This window comes from Eleutherodactylus coqui, chromosome 6, assembly GCF_035609145.1.
Source record: "Eleutherodactylus coqui strain aEleCoq1 chromosome 6, aEleCoq1.hap1, whole genome shotgun sequence".
Lineage (NCBI taxonomy): Eukaryota > Metazoa > Chordata > Amphibia > Anura > Eleutherodactylidae > Eleutherodactylus > Eleutherodactylus coqui.
The window spans coordinates 76,419,780-76,431,144 of record NC_089842.1 but is presented as its reverse complement, the minus strand read 5'-3'; the positions used below and the strand labels follow the sequence as shown (position 1 = coordinate 76,431,144).

At 42.7% G+C, this 11,365-nt stretch overlaps 1 protein-coding gene across 1 annotated transcript; it reads left to right on the top strand.

The window, feature by feature from the left end:
* Positions 1–258: 258 nt before the first annotated feature.
* On the top strand, positions 259–11,149 carry LOC136632251 (apolipoprotein A-IV-like). Its single transcript, XM_066606996.1, has 6 exons — positions 259–342; positions 3,060–3,202; positions 7,159–7,369; positions 7,492–7,579; positions 8,823–8,949; positions 9,851–11,149. The coding sequence occupies exons 4-6, from the start codon at positions 7,531–7,533 to the stop codon at positions 10,776–10,778; spliced, it is 1,104 nt and encodes a 367-aa protein (XP_066463093.1). The 5' UTR covers positions 259–342; positions 3,060–3,202; positions 7,159–7,369; positions 7,492–7,530; the 3' UTR covers positions 10,779–11,149.
* The last annotated feature ends 216 nt before the right edge of the window (positions 11,150–11,365 follow it).

The window sequence follows — 11,365 nt, the reverse complement described above, 5'->3', positions numbered from 1 at the left end:
GAAAGCATCATGGCCTGACTTCTCCTTGGTGTCCCCAATGCTCAGACCGTGCTACAGACATGGAAGAGGAGTTGGGCTGTCAGTCAGCAGGGTAAGGTGACTGAGCGTGGCGGGCCACCAGCGGTGAAATAATGTTCGGAATGTTAGCAATGTTGGCTGGGCAGAAAGGGGAGGTGGACACACTTATTGCCCCCACACACCTGTAAACCCTGCAGGCTTATTTGCCTGATTCTGTAGTAAATCTTCTTTCAGACCGGAGAACCTTTTGAAGGTAATTGATGTGATATTCTTTCGTAGATTTTACCTACATGCTGCTGTAGCCTGGTATGAACGCTTCTCAGGGTAAGATTTACTGTGAATATGATAATTATTACTTCTAGATTATTTGCTAAAATTAAGTATAACCAAGTTAGAGTAGATGAGATGATTTGCAGTATTTCAGATTGGGGGAGTGAGGGGCTGCTAGCGCTGTACACGTGGAGGTGATCGGTGTCATGCTAGTGATCAATACATTGCTGGCACTGAGTCTTATCTCCATGCAGTCAGAATAAGCTGTGATGTGTTGCCTGTACCAAAGTCTACTCCTCTTCCACCAGCTGAGGGCAAAGTTTCTGATAAATGCAGAAAGTTCACACACCTTAAAAAAAAAGCTGTGACAGGTATAGTATATGAAGCAAACTGCATAAGTGAAAATCATGGCCGAATGCTTGTTCTGATGGTTTTCATGATTAATTGTGTGTTCAATCCACTTTAACCCCTTCATGACATGGCCTATTTTGGGCTTAAGGACGCAACAATTTTTGGCGGATTTTCTTCTCCGTTTATCAAAAGTCATAACTTTTTTATTTTTCCGTCGACGCGGCCGTATGAGGGCTTGTTTTTTGCGTGGCGAACTGTAGTTTTTATCGGTGCCACTTTTGGGTACATAGACTATATTGTAAAATTTAATTTAATTTTTTTTATGATAGCAGGGAGAGAAAACGCATCAATTCTGCCATAGATTTTTTTATTTCTTTTTTACAGTGTTAATCATGCAGCATAAATGAGACATTCCATTTTTTCTGCGGACCGGTACGGTTACAACGATACCAAAATTCTTACATTTTTTTTAGGTTTTCCCACTTTTCTGCATTAAAAACCCTTTTTTTGGAAATCTTTTTCTATTCTAAATTGCTGCATTCAAAGTCTTGTAACTTTTTTATTTTTCGATGTACAGAGCTCTATGAGGGCTTATTTTTTGCGAGACGAGCTGTAGTTTTTACTGGTACCATTTTGGGGTACATACGGCTTTTTTGATCACTTTTATTGCGTTTTTAGTGAGGCAAAATGCTAAAAAAAAGCATGTGCAACTTATTGTACGCGTCGTTACGGACGTGACAATACCAAATATGTGGGGCTTTATTTTTTTTTTATGCTAATCTGAGAAAAAGCATAAAAAAATTTTTTTTTTTACTCTTTTTTTACATTTTTTAAATTCTTTTTTTAATCTTTGTTTTTTTTACACTGTTTGTGTCCCTTGAGGGACTTTAACCACTGCCCTGATGATCGCTGTCATAAGGCATGGCAGAGCTACTGCTCTGCCATGCCTTATCGCTTATACAGCGATCATAGGCACAGGCAATATAGGGGGTGTGGCCATAAACTTTTCATCACTTTTACCATAATCTATGCCTGAAACTGAAACTGCACCCATAGGGATGCATTGACCACCCGCGGGGTAGATAAATACCCGCGGATGGTCAATAAAAAGGATTTTTTTAAAAATGGAGCATGAAAAAATCTGGACCATGCTCCATTTTCATGCGGGTCTCCTGCGGGGACGGCTCCCGCGGGCTTCTATTGAAGCCTATGGAAGCCGTCCGGATCCGCGGGAGACAAAAATCGGGATTTACTCACACGCTCCGTTTCTTCTCTTCGCGCGGCGCCATCTTCTCTCCGTCGCGGCCGGATCTTTTTTCTTCGGGACGGCGCATGCGCGGGGCACATCACCGACGTCATCATGCGCATCCGCCGAGCCAAAGAAAGAAGATCCGGCCGCGACGCAGAGAAGATGACGCCGCGCGAAGAGAAGAAACGGAGCGGATGGGAGGTGAGTTTATTCTCATTTATTCCTATTTTCAGCGCTCATGTCCGTGGGGCAGGAGGGACCCGCTGCAGATTCTCCATGTAGAATCCGTAGCGGGCCTGATTTTCCCCGTGGACATGAGGCCTAAGAGTAGAGATGAGCAAGCACGCTCGGTAAGGTCAGTTTCTCAAGCGAGCCTCGCTCATCTCGAGTAACTGCCCTCTTCTCCCCGCGTGATCAGGGGGGCTGCGGGGGTGAGCGGCCGGGGGGAGAGAGATCTCTCTCACTCTCCCCCCCCCCCCCTGCTCTCCCCCGCCACCCCCCCCCCAGCACGCTCAGAGGAGAAGGCAGTTACTCAAGATGAGCGAGGCTCACTTGAGTAACTGACCTTACCGAGTATGCTCGCTCATCTCTAATTAAGAGGCTCGCACCTTTTAATACATTGTCACTGAAAATAATACGTATTAGGTTGTTTCAAATTCCATGAACAAAGTCACTGAAAAAAGTGCAACTAAAACTTGACCTTTATTATTTATAAATAGAATGGCAAAAACATAGAAAGAAGTAATGATTATAGACCTATCTTGTACTCATATAAGTAGTAATATACTGTACCTCAGGATGGCACCACAACACCATGTGCCAAGTCTAACAGGACCAAAGTCATTCACCTAATGGTTAAAGAAAAACCCTAAAATAAATGACTCCACGTGTTTCTGTGGTGTCACAACATCGTCAGGGGTCTCGTTCTCCATAATATACCCTGGTCTGACCAGCCAACTAGGTTATCCCTTTAATATTATTATTGAGAACTATTACCCCTTTTAGTAGTGTGAGATAGGTCTCTTGAGGGGGTACTGAGAAGTCCTTGGCTTTAAGATCTTCATTTGCTTTTAAATCAGTGAAAGTTATATAATTTGAAAGTTCAATCTTCGTAATACTTTGTGAGCAAATTTTACTATAATCTCATGTGTGATTTTCTTTTATTATGAAGGTTTGAAAACAACATGTCGGAGTCTGCAGCAGGTTTTCACAGATGTGGTGTAGGTGTCAAGTGCCCTATATACTCCGTAGTGAAAAATTGGGTTGCTAAATATACAACGGCTACTGCAACACTGATGATGAAGAGCATTCCAGGTGACCTCCAGTGGTGATTGCTCCAAAAACCATAAATGCCAACCATGATATGATTCTGGAAGACCGTCAAATTTCTGCTAAGACAGTACATAAGGCTCTGAATATTTCCAGAGAAAGAGTTGGGTCCATAATTCATGATCATGTGGACATGAGTAAGGTGCTTGCCAAGTTGGTCCCGGAATGTTTGTCAGCAGATAAAAAGAATGCCCGAGTGAACGCCTCATGGACAATTTTGCAACATTTTCTGCAGGATGCTGATGCCTCCTGTCTCGGCTGGTGATGATGAATGAGATGTAGATTTTTATGTATGATCCTCAGTCAAAGGAGCAGTGAGAAGAATGTAGACACAGTGGTTCCCCTCATCCAAAAAAGTGTGCAGAAGTTGACACCCTTCTGCAGAAAGATGGGATACAAGCCCCAGTACAGAAAGATGGGATACTGCTTGTGAGCTATCTTCCAAAGGCGTCTACTATCACAGCTGTACATTACACAACTGGATACATTGAAGGAGGCATTGAAGTCAAGAGGATGTGGAAAGTTGATCCACTGTGTTGTGTTTTTGCAAGACAATGCCTTGTCCCACACAGCGTCCATCCCCCAGAGCAAACTGGCTTACCTAGGATTATTCGCTTGAGCTATGAATAAACAAAGTTGGACAGCACTCTAAACATGTAATTAGCGTGGATGCACACTTCCTCTGTGGGAATTATCCTGATTACCCAACCATATAGATCATCAGAAGTAGAAGGCAGCTTCAAAAGTGTGGTGTCAAAAATAGATCTTTTTATTCCATAAAGACTATGCTTAGCCGAAATGTCACACCAGCTGTTATATTTTTGCAAATTTGTCATTTTAAAGACATATTTTTTTTCTACAATGCACATGAAGATGAGGATTGACACCCCGAAATGGATACCCCTGTTTGTCCTGTGTTCAGAAACATACCCATTGTGGCCCTAATCTTATGTCTGGATGCACAACGGGGCCCAAAATGAAAGGAGTAGTCAGTGGCTTTCAGAACAAAAAATAGCTTGAAGGCCTTTTAGGCCCCATAGCACTCTTGTAGAGCTCTTGAGCCGCCAAAACCATAGAAAACCCCCACAAATGACCCCATTTTGAAAAAGAAACCCCTTATCGAATTTATTTAGGGGGAAGGGTACTGCCCATTTTGACCCCACAGTTTTTGAATGCATTCAAGCAAAGCAAAAGGAAGAAAATAGTAATTTTCGTTTTTTTGGCAATTCTGTCATTTTAAAAACAGCTTTTTTTTGTACAACACACATATGAATAAAGACTTGCACCCCAAAATGGATACCCCTGTTTGTCCTGTTTTCAGAAATATACCCATTGTGGCCCTAATCTTATGTCTGTATGCACAACGGGGCCCAAAATGAAAGGAGTAGTCAGTAGCTTTCAGAACAGAAATTTTGCATGAAGGTGATTTAGGCCCCATTGCCCACTTGTAGAGCCCTTGAGCGGCTAAAGCGACAGAGAACCCCCACAAATGATCCCATTTTGGAAACTAGACCCCTTAACGAATTCATCTAGGGGCGAACTGTGTATTTTTACCCTACAATTTTTGAATAAATCTAAGCAAAGCAGTAGGAAAAAATTACAATTCTTATTTTTTTGGTAATTGTGTCAAATTAAAAATAGGTTTTTTTGTACAGCACACATATAAATGAAGTCTTTTACCCCAAAATGGATACCCCCATTTTTCCTGTGTTCAGAAACATACCTATTGTGGCCCTAATGTACTTACAGGACACATCGCAAGGCTTATAATGGAGGGAACACCCATTGGATTGCAGGGCACGATTGAATAAATTTCAGACCCCATTGCTGACTTGTGCGCGAAAAAAATAGACTCCCTAAAAATAATACCCCCATCCGCGCCCTTCCCAGTGTTCCCCACATCTTAGATAAAAGTAGTAATGTTAACTGTGTGGTATTTACGAAGACAGGGGTAATTACGGGAGCCTGGTTGGGATGGGTACATGGGGCAATAAAACCGGTTATGCCCCTCCTCTCATGCTTTTTGGGGGGTATTTCGTGACCTCGGATGTAAAAAGTGGCGCTCTGTGAGACTTCATAATCTTGCTGAGGTGCGTTGGTCTCACACAAAAGGCGCTCAACAAGCTGCTCCTGGAACAGCAGGAAGGCAAGCGTTCCCGGGGCTTCTTGTAAATTACGTATTACAGGTAGCAATTTGAATAACACCAGGCTCCCACAGCCGTATGAGGGATCCACTTGTGGAGGCCCGCAGCGGATCCCAGCTGTGAGCCTGGCTGCGGCCCTGTGTACGGCCACGTAATGTACTGCGCATAACTGCATACTCCCATAGGCGGTATGTGCAGTGCACCTTTTTTTGCTTGTATTTCCAGCACCATCGCTTAGTGATGACACGGGTACCCGCAGCCCGTGCACAACGTAGCTATGTATGGGCTCGGGTCCGAGCCTCCCTGAGCACTCGGCCGATGAATGATGTCAGGCGCGCATACGCAGAAGGAGACTTTAGGTCCCTGAAGACCGGGACATTACGGAGGACCCGGGGTGAGTATTTTCACCTTCCCCATGGATCCGATCCATGAGAGAAGGTGAAACTGGAACTTGTAAAAACTTTTTCATGATCGCCGCTATCCAATGGATAGCAGCGATCACGGGCCTGGGGACCAGTTACCGTGGTCCCTGGTGCCATCTCCTGGTTCCCGGCTACCTTCAGGAGTCGGGAGCCAGGAGATTTTAAATTTGCCGGGGCTGCCGACCTTCTGAGCATGCGCGTGACGTACTACGTCTGGTGCGCATGCTCAGAAGAGTGGCGACAGGTCCCAGAGGACCAATTCACTGTGGGACACCATGGACAAGGTGGGTAAGTATGCTCAGCTGCCCTGATGGATTCGATCCATCAGGGCAGCTGAATATTTAACTTTTTTAAAAACTTTTTCTTCACTTTATTGCTATCGGCGCTATTCAGTGGATAGCGCCGATAGCAATAAATTGAAGAATAAAGTGAAGCATTGCAGGGGGGGGGCTGCCCGCAACCCGAGATGACAGCTCCAGGCTATCGGCTACCTGCAGGCACCAACAGAATGGAGCTGCCATGTCCTCAGCCAACAGGGCTTTAATCCAAAGAGGATGCTTATTTTTATGTCCTCTAGGATTAAAGCCCACTTAGCTGGGACATAAAAAGGCAATGGGGTTGTCACTAAGGGGTTAAGCCACTTGTTTACCCCTCTAATCTTCCGCTGTTTTTCTGGTGTGGCATGTGGTACAGGTAGTATTTCAGAAAATAGTGCTTTGGCAGTCCTTGCCCTAAGGTTACGTCCTAGTTCCCTGAAAACGTTTTTAAGGACCCTCTACCTACCTCTAACTTTGTCATTGGTGCCAATGTGTACTATGGCCGCTGGATCCTCACCAGCCTCTCCCAGTAATCTGTCAACCCGATCCGCTATGTGTCGAACTTGAGCACCTTTAAAAATAAAAAAAAGCTATGAAACCATTAAAAAAAAACTAAAAAAAAATCTGAAAACTGTATGACAACACACAGAATGGGCCTCCTGCCTCGGGAGCATTATCATCCTGTAATCACTTCTCATCAAAATGTTGTATTTTAATGTTTCATGAAAAGTCAAAGAAATGACAGACAAATGTTTTCTAGAGCCTGTTTAATTTTTGGTGCACCACAGGCTATATTACTAGTGTGCTATATAAACTAGACAAATAAATATTAGTAATGGACATCACATTTTGGTCACAGAATCTTGGCCTGGATTGTACCCGCTGTTGTTGTGAATGTCCCTAGATGTGACCTGAAGTAGCCTCTAGCTCTTGAACAAGGAGTCTTTGTGAGGATGGTGTAATGATGGTCACTTGTTATTTTTGTGCTAGCAACTGAGCAGTTTTTGAACAAAAACAAATATTCGCTCCCCCCCCCCCCCTTTCCTGCCACCCTCCAGCATCATGACTCAGTGTCCAGGGTTTACTGAACTAATCGAACTTCCAGCATCACAAGGAAAACAGGGACACGTCATGAATTCCACGTTGTAAACCTGATCTAAAGTCCAGAACGCTACCTTGAAGCACTGCTGCAACACAGGGATAGCCTAATATAAAGGGCAGCTTGTGGTGTCAACTCCTCATCATCATCATCAAACAGCAGAGGATCAGGTAAGAAGATTCGGGCAGCAGAAGGGAACAAAGACAGCAAATATAGAAATAGACTTGGTGCTACTACTGGTAGATCTTAAGACCAGCTCAGTTTTCCTTATGACGACTCTTTCTTTTTACAGATTTACATTACTGGGGATCTATCAACTGAGTGATTCAATATGTTGGCGAGAATAGCAGTACTCGCACTGGTTTTGTGCACAATTACAGGTCAGTATTAGTTAGATGGTTCTAGAATATCTGTAGTTGTTATCTAATCTGAGACTGATATATCCAGAAATAGCAATCATTAACATGACCAGCGCATCATGATAACTTAATTTACAGCATTGCTATACATTGTAGTTAACGTAACCCAGTTTCGGGACAAAATTCTGTTCCAGGATCAGAGGGGGAGAAGGTATATTTCCTTCAATTGTTGTTCTTTGTTGTCCTTCTGATCCATTGGTTTCAGGTCCTGTTTTTGGCTTTCCAAGATGGCTGACTATTTTCAGACTACCTAATCTCTATATTGGTTTAGTAGTATTAGACTACCAATGGACCATATCTGCTCTCTGATTGGACAAAGCTATTCATGTGATCAGCACTGGCCAATCAGAGAGCAGTGCACAGTGTGCATTAGGTTGTTACAAAATTGCTACAGCCATATTGGACAGCTGAAAACAGGGCCCAAAACTGGTGGATTGGAGGGGCAGCAGGAAACACTACAGGTAGTATGCTCCCTCCCTTCCTGGGACAAAAGTTGGTCCCAAATCTAGAGGGTCGATTTAAGTTATCATAACCCATTAAATATTAAGTTAATATTTGCTACATCTGTACAGGTAGGGGATGAAGGTAATGTCACTTAATGCTGCCCATTGAGAGCCCCATAAAATAGAAGTTTCATTCACCATCAGAATCTTCTGCTCGCCTCATACTCTACTTCATCTCTAAACCATTATAAGAATTTTATGTAATTATTTCTTTTCTGTGTTTTTAATACTTTGATTAACAAATAATCCTCCAGTCATTTCCTATATCATTTCTACCAGACAAGAATTACGATGCAAGACAGCAAAAGTCTTCAAGGCTTTTTTGTTGTTTATGCTGTGCAGCTTATCAGCTCAGGCAGAGAAGTACTTCTCTTAAAGAGACCCAGTAGGTCTATGAAAACCTATTTTCAGGCAATGCTCCATGGGAAAAAAATATGTAAATTAGTTTTCCTCCAAAAAAAAGAAAACTGTTTTCATACCAGCCGAACCATAGATCCCTTTTTTACTGGTGTACATAGAAAAGACGGGGCTCCATCGCAAAGATGAACTGATGTGTAGTACTGACTAACCTAATAATGCGCTTTCATTCTATCAGTTGTGATTCTATAGTTATGGTCCCACAGAGTCAATACATTGAAATAAAAAATAGGATCATTCTGTGTTCAGGACTCTTTCTAAGTCTGGCTATCTTCATTTTTTAGGATCTCAGGCTGATGTCAGCACTGACCAGATAACCGATGCTTTCTGGAATTACTTCACCCGGCTGACCAGTAATGCCAAGGACAAAGTGGAGCAGATACAGCAGTCTGACATCAGCAAACAGCTAAAGTAAGTAGGAAGGGGGAAATGGCCTAGTGGGTATGAATGAAAAGTACTGGAGTAATTAAAGATATTCTATTATAATCAGGATCAAGCAGCATGAACCTGGGTCAGGGAAGCCTATTGCCCCTGTGGGTGTTTCAGCATGAATACACCTTGAAGTTTGACTAGGAGTTGAGTAAGTCATAGAGGCAGTCTACGCTAACCCACTGCATGATGACTGACAGCTCCTGTCCCTGCTTTTGCATGCAGCGGGCATGGCATGGCATGGCATGGCCAACCTCCATGACTCAGAGCTGAGCTTAGAACTTCAAAGTGTATTTATTCTGAAACACCCATGGGGCCACAGGCTTCCCTGTCCCAGGTTCATGCTGAGCTTGCATGGTGTTGTACCCAGAGATCAGTTGATTGACAGAAGTCCTGAGCAGTGAACCCCCACGATCAACTTCTGATGACCTACCCTGAGGATAGATCATCAATTGGAAAAGTCCCAGACAATGCATTTAAAGGGGTTTTCCAATTATTAGCTATTGATGGTGTGCAATACCAAGTTCGACCACAGCAATGGGAATAGAGCAGTCTGCTTCTTGCAAAAATCAGCTCCATGCCTGAGAGCAGCGTCCCATCAAGCAGCTGTGTCCCCAGTAGTGGACCCCTGCAAATCTGCAAATGAAGGGCCTATCCTGAGGATAAGGCATTAGTAGCTAATAATAGGAAAACCCCTTAATATATCTGTGTAGTTTCCTTTTTTTCTTGTTCACTTTTAAAATTTAGAGAAGGGCAACCATTCTGCAAAAGCAAACACTTTTAGGATGTTATATAGTCTTATGATACCATGTTAGCTCACTAATGGGAACATGACTGTTACTTATATTTTTTGTACTAAGTATGTCTTTTTCTTTCTTCGCAGTGTTCTAATTGAAAGTAACCTGCAGAGTGTAAATCTTTATGCAGGAGAATTACAGCAACAGCTCATTCCTTTTGCAAAGCAGATACATGACCAACTGACTCAGGATTCAGAAAAGTTGAGGGAGCAAATAAAACAGGAACTGGAAACCCTGAAGGTGAAGTTGTCTCCGTATGCTGATGAGGTGCACAAGCAACTGAACAGGAATGTAGAGGAGCTTCAGATAAAACTGGCTCCGTATACAGAGCAGCTACGAACCCAGCTGGATGAAAACACCCAGATAGTAAGTGAGCAACTAAAATCTGTAACTAAAGACTTGGAAGCCAAGATCAGAGCAAATGTCCACCAGTTCCAGGAATCATTGACCCCATATTCCCAGGAACTCAAGGCTACGATAGACAACAATGTGGAACAGCTGAGAGAGCAAATGAAGCCAGTCACTGAAAAAGTGAAAGAGAATATTGATCAACAACTGAAAGAGCTATATAAAAGCCTGACTCCTTATGCAGAAGATGTTCAAGATGAGCTGCACAAGCAAATTAAGGCTATGGACTATCAGATGAGGAAAAACGTTGAGCAGATGGAAAGCAAAATCTTGGAGTTCACAGGGGAGCTGAGAGAGCAACTCTACCCCTATGCCAATGAACTTAGAAGCAAGCTGGATGGAGATATGACAGATGTCAAACAGAGATTGGAGCCATACCTAACTGAGATGAACCAGAAGATGGACCAGAAAGTGATAGAGTTTAAGAACACAATGACCCCTTATGTTGATGCCCTAAACAAAGCCCTTGTGCAGAGAGTGGAAGACATGAAGACAAAACTTGGAGAATACACTGTAAGTGCACAGGATCAAGTGGAGTATTTGGAGAAAGATGTCCGAGACAAGATCCAAGAGTTCATCAACAAGGGTGTTTCCACCGAAAACTAGATGTTTTTTTTAGCATTGACTGAATGACGTCATTGAATGATGTCACTCAAAATAACACCAACTAATAGGATATAGGCTTCTAAAGTAACCTCACAATGCTACTTCAAGTTATTATATTCTGCTTTTACTGTCCTCATACTTGAACAAGACTTTAGTGGCGATTAGTTGGCATAGCCCTTCGTTCATGTCATATTTCCTTGTTTCAATGTGCATGGATTGTATGTAGGGCTTTCTGAAGTACAACAACTCTTATGTTTCCTATACTTGGAGTTTGCTCTCTTCTCTGACAGTATTAGATCATTTTGTCTGTTTTTTTCTCATTCAATCTCAGCATTTTTTTACTTTTACTTCTATTAAATAAAATGCAACTGAGCAATGCACAATGTCTTTTATATGAATGACTCTTAAGCAACGGTTTCATTTAGTGGTGTTAAACATGTCACAGTATCCGCAGACACGCACAGTGTAAATTCACAAAAGAAAAATACACATGGGTTTTGGGGTTTGTCTCCGATTGGTTATATATTGTGCCTTTACTCCTTTCCATGCTTTAATAGTACATTATGGTCAATAGGTCCATTGTATTT

Coding starts and splice junctions, on each gene's coding strand:
- LOC136632251 (XM_066606996.1), top strand. CDS start 7,531: ATGTTGGCGAGAATAGCAGTACTCGCACTGGTTTTGTGCACAATTACA. Junction 7,580..8,822: donor GGTTTTGTGCACAATTACAG/GTCAGTATTAGT, acceptor TTCATTTTTTAG/GATCTCAGGCTGATGTCAGC. Junction 8,950..9,850: donor GACATCAGCAAACAGCTAAA/GTAAGTAGGAAG, acceptor CTTTCTTCGCAG/TGTTCTAATTGAAAGTAACC.